General features: G+C 38.9%; 1 protein-coding gene and 1 pseudogene across 1 annotated transcript; both read right to left on the bottom strand.

Moving 5' to 3' along the window:
- Positions 1-5,268: 5,268 nt before the first annotated feature.
- Positions 5,269-13,597, bottom strand: LOC143856672 (putative WRKY transcription factor 40; annotated as a pseudogene).
- Positions 13,598-15,272: 1,675 nt separating this feature from the next.
- On the bottom strand, positions 15,273-18,674 carry LOC143856694 (putative WRKY transcription factor 40). The gene is made up of 4 exons (XM_077366960.1): positions 18,481-18,674; positions 16,301-16,645; positions 15,758-15,874; positions 15,273-15,663 (listed from the first exon to the last, which is right to left on the bottom strand). The coding sequence occupies exons 1-4, from the start codon at positions 18,604-18,606 to the stop codon at positions 15,313-15,315; spliced, it is 939 nt and encodes a 312-aa protein (XP_077223075.1). The 5' UTR covers positions 18,607-18,674; the 3' UTR covers positions 15,273-15,312.
- Between the last annotated feature and the right edge of the window lie 264 nt (positions 18,675-18,938).

The raw sequence follows: 18,938 nt of genomic DNA, 5'->3' as shown, positions 1-18,938 counted from the left end.
TACATTCCATTCTCATCCAAAGCGCCCATTAAGTGCAGTTAAGATTGAAAAATGTTTTCAATAGTAGAAATGATGTTTTAATTTAAGATAGGATAAATTCTTTTATTGTATCCTCAGGTTTTTCCTATTCACTATACATATAATAAAGGATGGGAGAGAGGTTCGCTAACTTCTTCTACTAATGTCATTTTATGTGTAAGCTATTATGTATGGGAACTAACTTTAACCAGTTAACATAAAACCTTAAACCAGTTTGCCATAACCTGAAATGAAAACCATTAGCAGCCTTCATTTTGTTGTTGGAGCAAGGTAATGTTCATAGCAGTCCTCATAATTTGATCTATTTATTTTTGTCTTAATAATTTTGAGTAGGTACTTGATTTCTATTTCACATGTTTGTCAAAATAATTACTTGTAAATTTACACACACCTATTACCATAGTATGTATGAAAGGAATTCATAACATTTGCCATTTGTTGCACATCTGTTGCTCATCTGTTGCTCATCAGTTGCCATCGGTTACACGTCTGTTGCATATCAGTTACCATCTGTTGCACATCTGTTGCACATCTGTTGCCATCTGTTGCACATCTGTTTCACATCTATTACACATTTGTTGCCTAAATTCAAATTTAAATCTCTTGTAATGTACTCATCCAGTGCCTAACCTAACCAATCTAGTGCCTAACCATTACATAACCAGTGCCTAGCCCATCCAATGGACAACCACCCAGTGCCCATCCAGTGCTCATCCAGTGCCTAACCTAACCAGTCTAGTGCCTAACCATTACATAACCAGTGCCTAACTAGCCCAATGATTCAGCCCTGTTTTGGCATAATTTAGTTCATTAGTTCAGTCCTTGTCTTGCATAGTTTAGTTTATAGTTTAGCCCTGTTTTGGCATAGTTTAGCACAGTGGATTCAGCCCTATTTTGGCACATTTTAGTTCAACTATTATTTTGCTTTGGCATGTACAGTTACTCTCCTTATTGTCACATGTGTATCTTTTGTCTTGCTTTGTAATATGCAGCCCTCACTTTGCTTTGATAAGTGATTGAAATTCATTCAATTCCTGTTGGAATATTTATAACCCATCGATCTTAATTTGGATTTTATTCACTGGATTTTATACTAATATGATTCATTGTATCTTAATTACTAATCTTGATAGTTGAAATTTTCCTCTTGGATTTTTTAGTTAAAGCTTTCTAAATTAAGAGCATTAGTAGTGATTATATATATATATATATATATATATATATATATATATATATTTTTCATTATCTTTACATGAATAGCTACAGATTTGAGAATATTCTAGCCTTTGTCGAATCATTTTCATTATAAACAGACAGGAAAAGATGTTCCCTAATTATATTTTATTTGGGTTAAATATATTATCATTATATAAATGTTAAAAGTATTTTTTTAATTGTCTCTGAAAGCTTGCACAAATATTATACGTCATATCTAAAGATTCCAGTATATGCTGTCATTTGTATTTTGCTTCTCATTTCTTTTTCATTAGTATAATTGTAATGGTTAAGTGGTAGCCTCTAAAATTTTTTAATAACATGACAGTGCTCTTAGCAAAGCTATTTCATTTACCAGCATGAATATGTGTATGAGTTGGTAACTTTATTTGCTCATCTCATCCCTTGCTTGTATTGATTAATTTAAAAAGAACACTCAGAAGATGCTGGGATAGTTAAATATTCCATAATGGTGAGAAGTTTATCTGGAAGAATACAGCATCAAGTGGTATTAATGATTACAATCTCTTTTGTTCTGACTTTTTCTGTATCGTAACTCCTTGGTCGTTTCTTTCTTTCATTATAAAGGGCAATGAAGGAGTCATCCCAAGCCCATCTTTTAGGGGATTTGATTAGTCCAAATAGTGACCCCTATTCCCTCTTCTTTCTTCCCATGTAAAGAGACTAATTTAGTCTTTTAGATGCTTTCCCTTGTTATTCATTAGCCCTTACCATTGCAAAGGGCGATGAAGGCGTTAGCCCAAGCCCATCCTTAGGGGACTCACTTAGTCCAAGTAGCACTCCCCTCTTTAATTTGAAAGACTTGCCCAACCTTTTAGATGTATATTCCTTAAACCTTAGGTCCCTCTCATTGCAAGGGCTATGATGGCGATAGCCGGAGCCTCCCCTTTTAGGAGACATGCTTTGTCTCATTGGTCATAGTTGTTCTCTGTGTTTAGGAGACTTGCTTAGTCTCACTAGCACCCTTCTTATCTCCTCTTCTTTTAGGAGACTAGCCTAGTCTCATTGGCACTCCCCTTTTAGGGTTGTGCATTAAGAGTCAGTCCTTTCGTATAGGAGTAAGTCCTTTAGCATAGGATGTCTGTCCTTAGCTAGAGAGTCCGTCTTTCATGAGTCTATCCTATCATCATAGGGGTTAGGATTCTTTCCAACCTCTCATCAAATCGTGTGATTTTTATCCGCTCCTACAAGGTATAGGATGCTGTCCAACCCTTGCAGAGTTGTTATTCTATTCTTTTTCCCCGCAAAGCATAGGATGATGTCCAACCTTTGCGGGATATCAGGAGTCTGTCCTCCCCTTATGATGATAGGATTCTGTCCTCTTGTGTCAAAAAAAAAACATCAAAAATATTTTAAAATCCAAAAATCTCAAATATCTCGAGTCATTAGGAGTAGCTAGGAATTCTGTTCAGAACTACATTGGCTTGATCCCTTTCAATAGGGTACGTAGTGCAGCTTGGGATCCACATCCCAGGTCCAGCCAAACCTTTAAAAATAAAACATTTCAAATTCTCAAAAAAATACAAAGCTTCTTCAAAACCTTTTTAAAAAAAAAATCTTCCCCTAGAGTTAGGAGTCTGTCCTAGCTGTTTGGGATGTTTTAGAGTTAGGAGTCTGTCCTGATTTGTATTGATATGGTGTGTCCTGTCGTGTGAGTGTCCCTAGAGTTAGGAGGCCTCGAGTCGATCGGTTAGACATTTAGTCGAACCGATGGCTAGACTAGGAAGCATATAGTCAGCCCATGGTTTTTATTAGGTTGCACAGCCTAGATACACATAGGATCTAGGGCCCGCCTGCATTAGCTTAAGGCTAATCAACTTGCATTAGTTAGGGCATATAGAGAGTCCTAAAAATTACAACTCACATGAACTTAAACAATCGTACAAAAAAAGCTAATGCATGTGAGTTGTAATTTTTAGGACTCTCTATATGCCCTAACTAATGCAAGTTGATTAGCCTTAAACTAATGCAGGTGGGCCCTACATCCTATGTGTATCTAGGCTGTGCAACCTAATGAAAACCATGGGCTGAGTATATGCTTCCTAGTCTAGCCATCGGTTCGACTAAATGTCTAACCGATCGACTCGAGGCCTCCTAACTCTAGGGACACTCACACGACAGGACACACCATATCAATACAAATCAGGACAGACTCCTAACTCTAAAACATCCCAAACAGCTACGACAGACTCCTAACTGTAGGGGAAGATTTTTTTAAAAAAAAGGTTTTGAAGAAGCTTTGTATTTTTTTGAGAATTTGAAATGTTTTATTTTTAAAGGTTTGGCTGGACCTGGGATGTGGATCCCAAGCTGCATTACGTACCCTATTGAAAGGGATCAAGCCAACGTAGTTCGGAACAGAATTCCTAGCTACTCCTAATGACTCGAGATTTTTGAGATTTTTAGATTTTAAAATATTTTTGATGTTTTTTTTTGACACAAGAGGACAGAATCCTATCATCATAAGGGGAGGACAGACTCCTGATATCCCGCAAAGGTTGGACAGCATCCTATGCTTTGCGGGGAAAAAGAATAGAATAACAACTCTGCAAGGGTTGGACAGCATCCTATACCTTGTAGGAGCGGATAAAAATCACACTATTTGATGAGAGGTTGGAAAGAATCCTAACCCCTATGATGATAGGATAGACTCCTGAAAGACGGACTCTCTAACTAAGGACAGACATCCTATGCTAAAGGACTTACTCCTATACGAAAGGACTGACTCTTAATGCACAACCCTAAAAGGGGAGTGCCAATGAGACTAGGCTAGTCTCCTAAAAGAAGAGGAGATAAGAAGGGTGCTAGTGAGACTAAGCAAGTCTCCTAAACACAGATAACAACTATGACCAATGAGACAAAGCATGTCTCCTAAAAGGGGAGGCTCTGGCTATCGCCATCATAGCCCTTGCAATGAGAGGGACCTAAGGTTTAAGGAATATACATCTAAAAGGTTGGGCAAGTCTTTCAAATTAAAGAGGGGAGTGCTACTTGGACTAAGTGAGTCCCCTAAGGATGGGCTTGGGCTAACGCCTTCATCGCCCTTTGCAATGCTAAAGGCTAATGAATAACAAGGGAAAGCATCTAAAAGACTAAATTAGTCTCTTTACAGGGGAAGAAAGAAGTGGGAATAGGGGTCACTATTTGGACTAATCAAATCCCCTAAAAGATGGGCTTGGGATGACTCCTTCATTACCCTTTATAATGAAAGAAAGAAACGACCAAGGAGTTACGATACAGAAAAAGTCAGAACAAAAGAGATTGTAATCATTAATACCACTTGATGCTGTATTCTTCCAGATAAACTTCTCACCATTATGGAATATTTAACTATCCCAGAAGATGCTTCTGAGTGTTCTTTTTAAATTAATTAATACAAGCAAGGGATGAGATGAGCAAATAAAGTTACCAACTCATACACATATTCATGCTGGTAAATGAAATAGCTTTGCTAAGAGCATTGTCATATTATTAAAAAAATTTAGAGGCTACCACTTAACCATTACAATTATACTAATGAAAAAGAAATGAGAAGCAAAATACAAATGACAGCATATACTGGAATCTTTAGATATGACGTATAATATTTGTGCAAGCTTTCAGAGACAATTAAAAAAATACTTTTAACATTTATATAATGATAATATATTTAACCCAAATAAAATATAATTAGGGAACATCTTTTCCTGTCTGTTTATAATGAAAATGATTCGACAAAGGCTAGAATATTCTCAAATCTGTAGCTATTCATGTAAAGATAATGAAAAAAAAAAAAAATATATATATATATATATATATATATATATATATATAATCACTACTAATGCTCTTAATTTAGAAAGCTTTAACTAAAAAATCCAAGAGGAAAATTTCAACTATCAAGATTAGTAATTAAGATACAATGAATCATATTAGTAGAAAAATCCAGTGAATAAAATCCAAATTAAGATCGATGGGTTATAAATATTCCAGCAGGAATTGAATGAATTTCAATCACTTATCAAAGCAAAGTGAGGGCTGCATATTACAAAGCAAGACAAAAGATACACATGTGACAATAAGGAGAGTAACTGTACATGCCAAAGCAAAATAATAGTTGAACTAAAATGTGCCAAAATAGGGCTGAATCCACTGTGCTAAACTATGCCAAAACAGGGCTAAACTATAAACTAAACTATGCAAGACAAGGACTGAACTAATGAACTAAATTGTGCCAAAACAGGGCTAAATCATTGGGTTGGTTAGGCATTGGTTATGTAATGGTTAGGCACTAGACTGGTTAGGTTAGGCACTGGATGAGCACTGGATGGGCACTGGGTGGTTGTCCATTGGATGGGCTAGGCACTGGTTATGTAATGGTTAGGCACTAGATTGGTTAGGTTAGGCACTGGATGAGTACATTACAAGAGATTAAATTTGAATTTAGGCAACAAATGTGTAATAGATGTGCAACAGATGTGCAATTGATGTGCAACAGATGTGCAACAGATGGCAACAGATGTGCAACAGATGTGCAACAGATGTGCAACAGATGGTAACTGATATGCAACAGACGTGTAACCGATGGCAACTGATGAGCAACAGATGTGCAACAAATGGCAAATGTTACGAATTCCTTTCATACATACTATGGTAATAGGTGTGTGTAAATTTACAAGTAATTATTTTGACAAACATGTGAAATAGAAATCAAGTACCTACTCAAAATTATTAAGATAAAAATAAATAGATCAAATTATGAGGACTGCTATGAACATTACCTTGCTCCAACAACAAAATGAAGGCTGCTAATGGTTTTCATTTCAGGTTATGGCAAACTGGTTTAAGGTTTTATGTTAACTGGTTAAAGTTAGTTCCCATACATAATAGCTTACACATAAAATGACATTAGTAGAAGAAGTTAGCGAACCTCTCTCCCATCCTTTATTATATGTATAGTGAATAGGAAAAACCTGAGGATACAATAAAAGAATTTATCCTAGCTTAAATTAAAACATCATTTCTACTATTGAAAACATTTTTCAATCTTAACTGCACTTAATGGGCGATTTGGATGAGAATGGAATGTATTAAATTGAACCATAACTGGAACCCAAATAAGAAAGCCATCTGATTTGTCCTAATGAATTGTATTTATAACATGAGACACTCTTAAATTAGTCCACAAACACCTGAACAGGGAATTAAAGGAATCCCCTATTTGTCTATCATGGCATGAGACATGCTAAAGTTATGGCTTATTTAGTAACAAAATGAACTGCAAGTGGATAAACAGATTTTACAAAAACCTGGACTGGACCATTCACAAAACAGGAACAAGACTGAAACTATATTTGTATTATACAAAACAGGGTAAATCATGGATTGAACTATTTTTATAAACACGAAACATGGGCTGAAGCAAGGGTCGAAACAAAGGCCATAGAAAACAAGAATTGAAACAGGGGTTGTAGAAAATAGGGTTGATTCGAAAAATTTCTGAGATTTGAGCATTAAATAATTCAAACACTAAAACAATGTAATGCCAATAATAAATATCTCATATGCTATACTTTATCATGCTAAAAAAAAATAACCTGTACTAGTTTCCATATCATACGAATAATTCAATCAACCAACTATACTACAGGGAATACAATTAAAATAAAAATTAATGTAAGACCTTCACAGTAATCAATCTCATTCATGGGAGATAGCATTATACCAGTTCTTGCTCATAAGAAGTAGAAGATAAAACTGAACATATGTATCTATAAGGGCATGATATTACACCAAACTATCTTATCTTTTGTGATGCCAGAACTGTCCAAAAGTTACCTTAGTTTCAAAAAAAAAAAAAATTTAAAAAAAAAAAATCCGGACATCTCTAAACATTTAGCTAAGAGGTCACGAACAGCTATGAAACCAGAGATTGAAGCAATTCAGGACATGAAATCATAATTTCCAGGTTACTCATAGAAACAAAAATAACAAATTTCTTATAAATGAAAATCTCTATTTAAACTCATTCTATAAAATGTGCATTTTTGTGCAACTATCAATTCAAATCTCTTAAACCTGAAATATTAGTATCAATTCATGAAACTTCTTCATATTTTCAAAGAGGGGTCACAAAATATCAGCACTAGACCTTTAACTTTCAGCCATACCATTTAAATATTCTAAAAAAAAAATTGGCTTAGAATAATTATGAAGTAACAAGCAAGGGATAAATCTATTATGTACAGACCATGACTAAAAGGGAAAGTGATCCAAAATTACATTATATCTCTATTCAATATGCTTTAGTCGAAGCCTATACACATCCTAAATTAAATCAAATACATAGTGTGTAATCCTGTAGCATAAAGGATACTAGCTAAGATAAAGTATAACGCAAGATATCATCACACTCACTGGTTTTTATAAAAATTAGATGAAACTTCTTACAATTTAAAAGATTACAAATTACACAGACACTTAACCACACAATCTATTCAACTAGGCCTTCTTTTTTTTTTTATAAAATTTTATTCTCATGACAAAAGCATTTCTTTTTTTTTTTCAAGAGGTGTGTTAGCATAAAAAAAAAATGTAAGAACATGACACTTTAATAAACATAAGCATATGATTACACCTCTTTCGATACTGTACAAATGATTAAAATTTCACCGTAGTGTCTTTCCAAGTTCACAGAATGACAAGCAAGTGTCCCTGTCATCTAACAAATCCGCACAGGTAATGTATGCTTATCCATTTCCTCCGCTTTGAAAATAGTTACCTGAGGGGACAAGCAGTGAGCTACTAACATGGACTCTTTCATTTGACATTCCGAAACCATATAGAGAACCACTAGGATGGTATTCACAAGGAAAAGGAAATGGAACAACAGATGCGAATCAACAAGATCTGGCCACTTTATCTGCCCCTCCTTTGGGTCCTCATACATCTTCATTTAGACATTTTTAAAATAGGGTAGAGGTTTCCCCAAACCGATTGAAGAGAATAGAGAATAGTCATGGTAGGAGTACCTTTATTAAAATGGAAAACTGCAGACATCAGCCCCTATAATCACCTTCGGAAATTGACATCATGATACCCATGTTTCAATATTCCTTCAACCCACCTTCAAGCTCACGGAACCAATGAAATGGAGTACACAGGTTCGAATCTTGTATTGAAATAACCATGGAAAACAACTATGCCTAACCTCAAAATTCGACAGACTGAATGAGCATTATGAAAACTTCGATGAAACAGGGACTGAGATTATATAAATAAATAAATAAATAAAATCATCAAGAATACACATCAGAGAACATGCCCATCGACAAACCTCATTCAAATGGCTATGCTAAAACCAGAATATTCACTAGCCTAATAGAGTTAAATCTAAGGACCGGGCCATCCAAATGAAACAAATCCCACAGATGAGCAAACCAAAGAAAATAAGAAGAAATTGTAGTGAAGGTTACCTTCTCTAGAAGATGATAGGGCCCCTCGATCACCTCTCGCCCTCGCCCTTATTCAATAGAGCTTTGAAGGCTGATGGCGCTAATAAGGCGGATCGGATTTAGGGATTGCCAGAAAGTACAGGGGATGTCGGGAAAATAGGTTAGAGGTAGAGTTTGGGCTGATGATGAAGTGGAAGAAAAGAGATGATCGGACGGAAGAAAAGCACCGGCCGGAGCTTCGGCAAACCCGTCGGGGAAGATGACCGGAGCAAAGAGGCCGATCGGAGAGGTAAACCCAAATTTCTCTATGTACGCTCCCTCCCATCTGCTATTCTCTCTCTCTCTCTCTCTCTCTCTCTCTCTCTCTCTCTCTCTCTCTCTCTTTAAGATCTGCTCAATGTTGGTGGTGGTGGCTGACGGTGGGGTAGAGGAGATGGCTGGTAGCGGTGCCGGAGAAGGTGGGAGTGGCCGAATTAGATGGGGTTTAAGGTCGATGATGGGAATGGGCTTAAGGTGGTGGGTTTGGGGAGAGAAAGAGATGGGGTTTAGGTTAGATTGGGGGTTCTGTAGAGGGGAATGACCAGAGGTAGGTTTCAATGGAGGTGCAGGGGAGGCTGGGATGATGGGGTTTGTGGTGGTGGCCGGAGATGGGTGAGGTGGTGGGATAGAGGTAGGAGAAGGTGGTGGATTTGGGTTTAATGGAGGTTGAAGGAGAGGTTATGGTAGTGGTGGTGTTAATGGAGGGTACGGCGGTGGCGAGGGTGGAGCGGCCGAAGATAGGAGAGGTTGAAGATGACCTAGCTTCTCTCTTTCTTGCAAATGAGGCTCTCCCCTGCTGAGAGAAGAAAAAAAAATCAAGAAATCCCCTTCCCTCCAAGCCCTAATCGATCGGTTTTTTTTTATATAAGGGGAATGATAAATTCGACCCCCCTCTTTGCCAAAGGACAACCCTTAATAGTGTGATTATGAGCGCTCTCTTGCACAATAAAGGGGGGGCCAAGTAGAAAATGGGGCAAAGATTCCCCTCTCTCTACATGATCCTAAACCCTCTAATTTGATCTAATGGCCCTTACTCATTGCTTGTAGAGTAAGCAATAGAAATTTCCAAGAATGCCCTCTTGTACACGGGAAATGACATATTTCACCCCCTCCCCTCTGAACTTGCACCACGACACTGTCTTGGCTCGTTCGCCAGACAAACGCGCTCGGATCTTGACGAAATTTTACAGGGACCTTGGTGGGACCCTAAGCTAGCCTAAGGTGTAATTTAGGGTCCTAACATACTGATTTGAAAAAGTTAAGCACAAAACATGGGGGTGCAAGGCACGGTCAAAATGGGGTGTCTACACCATCATGAAGAAAGGCGTTGGGAAACGGCAAGACCGTACCCAATGAAAAGGAAGGGTCCGGAGGTGGGAAACCAAGTAAAGAACTCCGACTTCAAAACCACTAGAGGAAAAATACGCGCCCAGGCTCAGAGCCACGGCACAAGAGCTCGACACACGAACACAACAGGCAGAGGAAACTAAACGCGCTAGGTAAAGGCTCGGAACCCCGCACAGGTTCGAGCAAAGCGCCACGATTCCTCGCAACATGGAAAATATATACCAAACATAGTGGAAAAGCAACCAAACAGATGGGAAAAGCAGCATAAGAAACACGGCACAAACTCATAAAAACCATCCATTCACATCCTCTTGGCCCACAGGCCTACAAAAAAGGGGGGATAAGAAACCGAACATAGGGCACGCAGGCCCCAAAATCCTCGACAAGAAAGGGGAAAAAGAAAAAATAACAGGAAAGCAGGAGAAGCCAGAAACTAATCAGAAGAAGACTCCTCTCCCGAAGGGTTCCCCTCCTCTTCCCAGGAGCTCTCCAGCAAGGGGTCCACCTCGTATTCAAGCAGCTGCTCGTTGAGAGAGTGAACCTTTCTCTGCAATGCCTCGTTCTCCCGCTTCAAATCCTCAATCTCCTTACCCATCTTCGAAACCCGGCCACGCAATTCCATCCCCTGGTGATAGGCCCAGGAGAAAAAAAACCACTCCCTGGCGACACAGGAGGGAGACGACTTGCCCTTCCTAGGCAAGGAGGACAGACGAAGGGGGGGGAAGCCCAAGGAAGGGCCCGAGTCCCTCCTAGCCCTTTTCCGGCGGGCCGTAAGGTCCTCCTCCGAGTCGAAAGACAGGTCGAGTTCACTCGACGATTCCTGGGAAAGAGGGGCTTTGCCCCTAACCCGCGAAGGGGAACCAGACATGTTGTCGAAAAAAGGGAAAAGGTGCGGAGAAACACCTATCTCAGAAAAAAAAAAAAAGCAACGACAGAACGCTGGGATGGTCTTCCTTTTTAAGCTCGAGGGAGAAACCCTTGTGTCTCGAAACAAGGCGACCCACCTTACACGTGTCTCCGACCGGAAGCCACATAATGACGCTACCATTTTCCAGGGATAACCGCCGGATAAAACGGCACGTCTCCTCGTACTCCGGAGCCCCCATAAATGCCCTCACCATGGCATCGCTTGACCAGACATTACTCCCTTGGCCCATTGAATGGACCAAAGGAGTAAGGGGGTGTTATGATGAGACATAAATACGGCACTGCTCCCAAATCTCGCCACGTGTCGTCCATGCACCAATAGAGCCTAACCATCATGAAGAAAGGCGTTAGGAAACGGCAAGACCGTACGATTACGACACGTGTCACTTTCTCGCCGTCCAAACCTCATCATCACAAATTATGGAAGGGATTATCCAGCAAAGCCACGCGCGCCGTCGAAATAGGAGAACGGCCCAATCCTGCAAAGGAAGGTTTTCTCTCCATAATCATGAAAAGGTCCGCACGCCACCCCTTAAAAAGGGGGAGAAGGGAAGAAGAAGATGATCCTTTTTTTCAGCTCCCACAAGACAACCGGAAAAGAAAGAGGCAAGGCAACAGCAGAGGAGGCCGGGAACTTAATCACACTCTCCATGTTAGTCCCCTCCGACCCATCCACCCACATACCAAGAAAAGAACCTGCGTCTTGGCCTTGGTAAACCTGATCGAACCATCTCCTCTTCTCGCTGTTCTTTATATTGACTGGTCAAATAATCTGAATTGGGTGTCAAAGTGGTCGTCCGGGACCCACCCCGGACCCCCTTGACCCCCTTTGTTTGTGATTGCAGACCCCGCGGAGGCTCTCTACCGACCGCGCAATCGCAGACCCGGATTCCGACGCCATCAGGCACTTCGGCTCGAGCCGGGTGTGGGTGGTTGTGCTCCCCTTCATATGTGGCTACTACGATCGAACTATCCTCAACACTTCTCTGAACCTGATGCAAGAAAAATTACAAAAAAATAAAAAATAAAAAATAAAAACCTTAGAAACCAATCCAAGTTGAGTAAACGAGATGGACGGTGGAGATTGATAGGAAGTTACCTTCTTTTTTACTGGGCAACAAGGGCAAAGGAGCACTTGTAGTAAGCTGATCTAAGAGATGGGTTGTCTCTGGTGACTTTCTGACCGTATTTTCTCCACTGGTATCCATCTTTAATCACCTGAAAACAAAGAAATGTAAGATTTAGGGTTTGAGTTTTTACAGACTATTAAGGTATAGTACAGTATTTATAAAAAAGAACTCTACGGCTTACACCATATGATCCAAACCGTCCATTATATGGGCCACGATATAAGTAGGTTGTGCCCAAAAAATCATTTCTCTCATCTAGAGTTTTCCATAATATGGAGTTCCTCTATAGATGGGAGGGCTAGGATTATCATATGGAAATGATTTTTTTGGGCACAACCTATTTACGTTATGGGTCACCAAATGGACGCTCTGGATCATCCGATGGTGTTGCCCGTATAGTAGTTTTTGAAAGAAACTGGACTACATAGGCTTACACCATATAAATTTTTGAACTTGTGATCTTATTTTTGAAATTTTCAACTCACCAGGCTTTTATCTGATGGATCAGTACTTAGATAGGCCTTGGAGGTCTTCGTCTTGGTAAGTCTACAAGGTTTCTTGCTCGAATCTCTGCTAGAGCTGCTCTCAATAGGATTAATGTAATTAGCATTCTCGTTAATTCCATTACTGTTATTATTTTCAAGGCTTTCATCCTTCCAGATCTTTGATGATGACAGAGAGCATTCAATCTCCTTCTTGGTACTCTTGCTCCTTAAATCCACCACTTGGCTCTGCAAAACCCAGAATTTCTTTTGCATGGCGCTCAACATCTTGCTTAGCTTCTCATTCTCTTCACTCACTCGACTCAACTCCGCTTCCAAAACAGTGGCCTAAAATCATTCACAAAATTTAATTAGAATGTTACGGTCCTAGACGGGTCCCACTTAGGATATCATAAATCAGTTTATATTTTGTGTGTTTTTCTCTTTGGCACCCAAAAGAAGGGGATGGTACCCTGAATGGTTACCTAGATTTGCTTGGGTAGGAGTTTTAGAGGAAGTGGTCATGTGGGTTTTTCAAATGAATGATGAAATTTATCTTGGAAATTGTGTTTTGGCATAGAGAGGAGGACTGACACTTCCTTCAAAGCGGGTTGAGAGGCCCATCTTCCCATTAGGAAGATCAATCACAATGATAACCGATTTGGGTTCATAACATAAAAATCTCGGAAATCTAGGAAAATCACTCTAGCTGAAAATTCAAACCTTCTCCAATATTTTACGCGAAATCCAATCAAAACTCTTTGGAAAGAATAATTGATAAAAGCCAAGATTAGTAAAACAAAAATCATGCAGAAAGAGCAATTCTTCCATGTGCCTACCTCTTCTTTCGGGGAGAGTTTTTCCCAAAATCATTTACATCGCTTCTTAAGCTTGTCGGATTTTCACCCAAAAGATTGCAGCCGAGATCCAATCCAAGGGAGGTATTGACCCATGCGGAGTCCATGTTTATGAACTTAAAGACATATTTAAACTCCGATCAAATGTCGCTCTTGGGCACAAGCTCGAAATGGAATGAGAGGAAACAAGGAGAAATGTGGAGATATATGAGAGCTTTCGTGTGTTTGTAGAGAAGGGGAGATGAATCTCACCCAAGACATCAGCTTTGAATCGTCACTCCCAAGCAGTCGCCATGCTTTTGAAATGGGTTTCTAATAACAAATCATAAGGGCTTTGACGTAAAATATATCTCTGAGTATCTTATTAGTGGCGATTGAGACATCTACGGATGGATTGGTGTAAATCAATTGAGACTAGTTGCAGACCCGTGCGATGCACAGGGCGGCCCAAAAAAATATTGTTTTATAACTTCTTCTTTTTTCTTAAAAAGAAGAAGAAGAAGAAAAGAAACTGCTAAAATTAAAAAAATTAAAAAGAAGGGGCAAATTCTTATCCAGATTATTAGCATATTGGATTGGTATCTGTTGGTTTTACACAAAGGGTCTCACAATTTATATTTTCTTTATAGCCCAGTACAATTTTTCCTATTACCCACTTTTCAACCCATGTTTTTATTGTTTACTTACGTAAAGCTCTTTAAAACGTAACTAAAAAAGAAGGAGAGATATTATAATAGATTTAATTAGTTGCTATGGAGAGAAATAAGGAAGTTGTAGAATTCCTTCTCAAACGTAAACTGATGAAATTTCGGTGTTATACATAGAAGTTGTGTGTAAATATCATTTCTCAAAAGGGGCTATATGTAGAAGTTGCGTGTATAGGACGGGTGCCATGTGGAAGCACCTCGTTGTGTTCACGGGAGAGTTTGTGCGTTTTTTTTTTCCTTTAGGCTCTGTTCACTTGCGTTACCGGGAAAGCAAATCCCTGGAAAACAGCCTCTTTTTTCCTTGACAAGACAGAATTCTGATGTTCACTTGCTTTCCTGAGAAAGTAACAAGCCTAGGTGGAAAATGTCAAATAATGACATGGAAATTGCCAAAAATGATGTGGAAATGTCTCTTTTCTCACAAGTGTGGGAAACCAAATCCCACTATTTTGGTCGGATTTGCTTTCCTGGGAAAACTAGTGAAAAAAGGTGGGCAAGCAGTTTCTCGGGAAACCTTTTCCTGCACAGTTCCTGCGCACGTCAACAGGATCGGGAAACCTTTTCCTACACAATTTCCCTGGATTTCTTTTCCTAATGCCACGTCAGATTCCTGGGAAACCTTTTCTTTTCCTTTCCCGGGAAAACAAGTGAACAGAGCCTTAAAGAGTAGAAAATTTACACGTCAATTTTGGGATTTAATAAATGATGTTTTTTTTTTGGTAGGTTATGAAGTAAAATATGTAAAAGATACAATAGGAAAGTAAAGTAGAAAAAAATTTTGGTAACGTAGCATGTAGGGAAACGGAAATGATTTATTTATGAAGTTTTATATCATAATTTATGGAGAAAATAAATTTATATGAGACGTACACAGGGAAGTAAAACAAATTTTGAAATTTCGGTGGAAAGAGGGGCTGACACGTGGCACAACCACGGCTTATATATATATATATATATATATATATATATATATATATATATATATATATAGAGAGAGAGAGAGAGAGAGAGAGAGAGAGAGAGAGAGAGAGAGAGAGAGAGAGAAAACGGTTCCTACACATAAGTGTATATAAATTCTATTTACATCAGCTGTTACATTTCAAATTTTCATCTTTTCACCATTCCCCAGCCTCTTTAGGGTGAAAAAACTGTCCGGAAATGGCGGCCCCAAGTGCAGTTGTAAAATTGGGATCTCTCGACAACGACATAGCCATCTGTTCTAGGAGAGACTGCTGGGTTTCCAGCAACTTGATCTCCCCATGAGGTTTCACTAAGTCCTGAACTAACTTGGATGAGGTCACGTCCAGTGTAATAGTGGGGCTCGAGGTGCTGACCAAGACCGGGCAAGGGACCAAGGCATAGTTGCTTAAACCATTTGGCACTTGGACTCGAGCCGGGTGTGGGTGGTTGTGCTCCCCTTCATATGTGGCTACTAAGATCGATCTATCTTCAGCACTTCTCTGAACCTGATGGATGAAAGATTACAAAAAAATTATCTTAGTAACCAATAGTTGAGTAAATTAAATGGAGGGTGGAGATTGATTTTCTGCCGGAAGTTACCTTCTTTTTTACTGGGCAGACTGGGGCAAAGGAACACTTGTAGTAAGCTCTCGGAGATGGGTTGTCTCTGGTGACTTTCTGACCGTATTTTCTCCACTGGTATCCATCTTTAAAGACCTGAAAATAATGAAATGTAGGGTTTAGGATTTAGGGATTAGGGTTTAGGATTTGAGTTTTCTGATACTACAATGTAAGACATAGTCCACTATTTTTTTTAAAGTACTGTACGGCCCACACCATAGGATGATCCAAACCGTCCATTTGATGTGGCCACAACTCAGATAGGTTGTGTCGAAAAAATCATTTACAAAGGATGATCCTAGCCCTGCGATATATAGACACTTACATAATATGCAGTTCGTCTTTAGATAGGAGGGCTAGGATCATTCAACAGAAAAATGATCACAATCTATTTACGTTGTTGCCCGTCAAATGCACCTATGGTGTGGACCATACAATACTTTTTAAAAATACTGGATTACACGGGCTTACACTATAAAATCCCCTGATCTTGTGATATTGTTTTAGAAATTTTCTACTTACCAAGCTTGTATCTGATGGATCAGTCCTTAGATAGGCCTTGGAGGTCTTTGTCTCTGCAAGTCTACATGGCTTCTTGCATGAATCTTCGCTAGAGCAGCTCTCAATAGGATTTCTATAATTAGCATTCTCGTTAATTCCATTACTGTTATTATTTTCTTGGCTTTCATCCTTTCTCTTCTTGGATGATGAGGCGGAGCCCTCTCTCTCCTTCTCGGTACTCTTACTCTTTAAATCCACCACTTGGCTCTGCAAAACCCTGAAATTCTCGTACATAATGCTCAACATCCTGCTTAGCTTCTCGTTCTCTTCATTCACTCGACTCAACTCAGCTTCCAAAACACTAGCCTAAAATCATTCACAAAATTCAATTATAAATTTTTGAAAATATCATGTTGATGAAATAAAACTCATTTCAGGCACGCACTTCAAAGAAATGAAGCACCTCAACTGAAATAACACAAAACAAGAAAATGGAAATCTAGATTAAGGGGACGACTCAAAAAGGTAAGGAAGATGGATGAGAAGCGACATCTAGTGACTTCAGATGGACGACAGCAAATAACAACAAGAAACTTCTTATCATTTGGACAATGCAAAGATAAAGTGTAGATATAATACTGTGGTTATCAATTTGGGGTTCTGTCACACAAGATGGGTGAAAGGCATTCTAAAGAATTGTAAAAGGGGTGGCAAATAGAGAAGGTATTGTTGGAACAAAATAGGGTGATGAGGCCCTTCTTCTTTTTTGAAAGGATTGGCACACAAGCCTATAAGAAAATGGAATATAGGGGTGTCATTATCAATATTGTGGTATGTGGTTTAAAAAACACAAGCGAAATGAATGTTTGAACCAAAGTTGGGGAGGAAATTACCCCCACTATCTCCTCTTCTTCTCTGACTGAATGAGCAAACACACCAAAGACCAAGTGAAAACCATGGGTGTAAAGGGCTATGGAATAGCTCTACAAATTGTGAGGGATGGTGGAGGAGAATAAAGTGGTGAGAATTTTAAGGGTTCAGATTTAAGGCACTGCATCGATTCTGCCAAAGGTTGAAGAAACTGGGCTGCCGGCCATCAATGTTGGATGATGGTTTTTGCATTGAAGGTGGTTGATGAAAAGCCTCTTAGAGTCAACATCAACAAGTGAGAAAAAAAAATGATGAGAACGATGAGAAGAAAAGAGAAAAATAGAGGGTTGCTGATTTGGAGAAAACTAAATGGAGGTTTGCAGCAGAGCATTCGATGGATGGTGGCCGGGCGGATGGCTAGATCTGCCGTCCGCCGGAGGACGGATTCGCTAGCGTTGTGGTCAGCGCAGGATAGTTGGCTTTGATACCATAATAAGTTTAGGAGATTTCACTAAACTTGAATGATTACAATAAGCATAAGGAGTGTTTTTATAGAACACTCAAATGATAAACATAGCAAGAGAATAAGATTACTATGGAAAAAGATTAACCTAATCCAAGTCACTTGCCTAATCCAATCCAACCACTCAATATAGCCCAATCTTGATCTTGATTTTATTTTATTCTCTAATACATGGTATCAGAGCTACTGCCTAACATGGTTTCAAATTTCGACCGAAGTCCGAAATTTCGAATTTCGGTGGAGACCGACACCGAAACCACTAAAAACCGAAACAGTCATTTATTTCGACCGAAATTTTGGAATTTTGGTCGAAATTTCGGTTTTTTCGAAATTTGACCCAAAAAATATGTTTCTTTTTTAAATTAATTTAATATTTCATCCAAATTTGGGCCGAACTTTCGGTAATTTCGGTCGAAATTTAATATTGAATAAAATATTGATTTCGACTTTTGTACCAAATTTTGACCGAAATTTTGAAATTTCAGGGTCCAAAACCGGTATGGAAACCGAAATTTTAAACCTTGCTGCCTAAGGGCTAAGGGCTAAGGGCATGTCATGGGATGAATACTCAATAATTTCTTGATATTAAAAATTCATGTGTAAAAAGTGGAGTCACATTTGCCATGTGTACGGCAAACCCAAAAAAAGGGCCACACTTGGAGAGGATTGTTGAAGTATAAATAATTAAATAACCCCAACTCTAAAAGCTTCTAAAACCTTAAGCTTTTTGGAGTATTTGATTGTTTCACAAACTAAGATAGGAAAAAGAAAAAATCATGCAAAAAGAGCAATGCTTCCATGTACCTACCTCTTCTTTCGGCGAGATTTTCTTCCCAATATCCATTATACTGCTTCTTAAGCTCGTTGGAATTTGACCTAAAAGATTGCTTTTGAGGTCCAAGCTAAGGGAAGTATTGACCCGTGTGGAGTCCATGTCTATGATCTTACGTCGGTAAATTCCGGTAGAGCTCCGGCGAAACTCCGTTCAAATGATGCAATTGGGAAGACTTGAAATGGAATGAGAGGAAACAGGGAGAAGTATGGAGTAATATATACAAGAGCTTCAAATGCATGTTGGAAGTCTCCCTTGACCAAATGCTGTTGACTTTCAGACCCATGGACGGTTTCAGGCATGGTTTTAAATTTCGACCCAAATCCAAAATTACCTAAACTTACCAAATTTCGGTTGAAATTTCAGAAATTTTGGTCGGTATTTTGGCGAAATTTCAAAATAAAATATTATTTTTTTGTTACTTTACAAAATTT

This window comes from Tasmannia lanceolata, unplaced genomic scaffold (genome assembly GCF_043159265.1).
Source record: "Tasmannia lanceolata isolate RefF3 unplaced genomic scaffold, GAP_Taslan_0.1 ptg000023l, whole genome shotgun sequence".
Taxonomy (NCBI): domain Eukaryota; kingdom Viridiplantae; phylum Streptophyta; class Magnoliopsida; order Canellales; family Winteraceae; genus Tasmannia; species Tasmannia lanceolata.
Note: the sequence above shows the minus strand (reverse complement) of the source record. Positions and strands in the feature narration are given on the sequence as shown.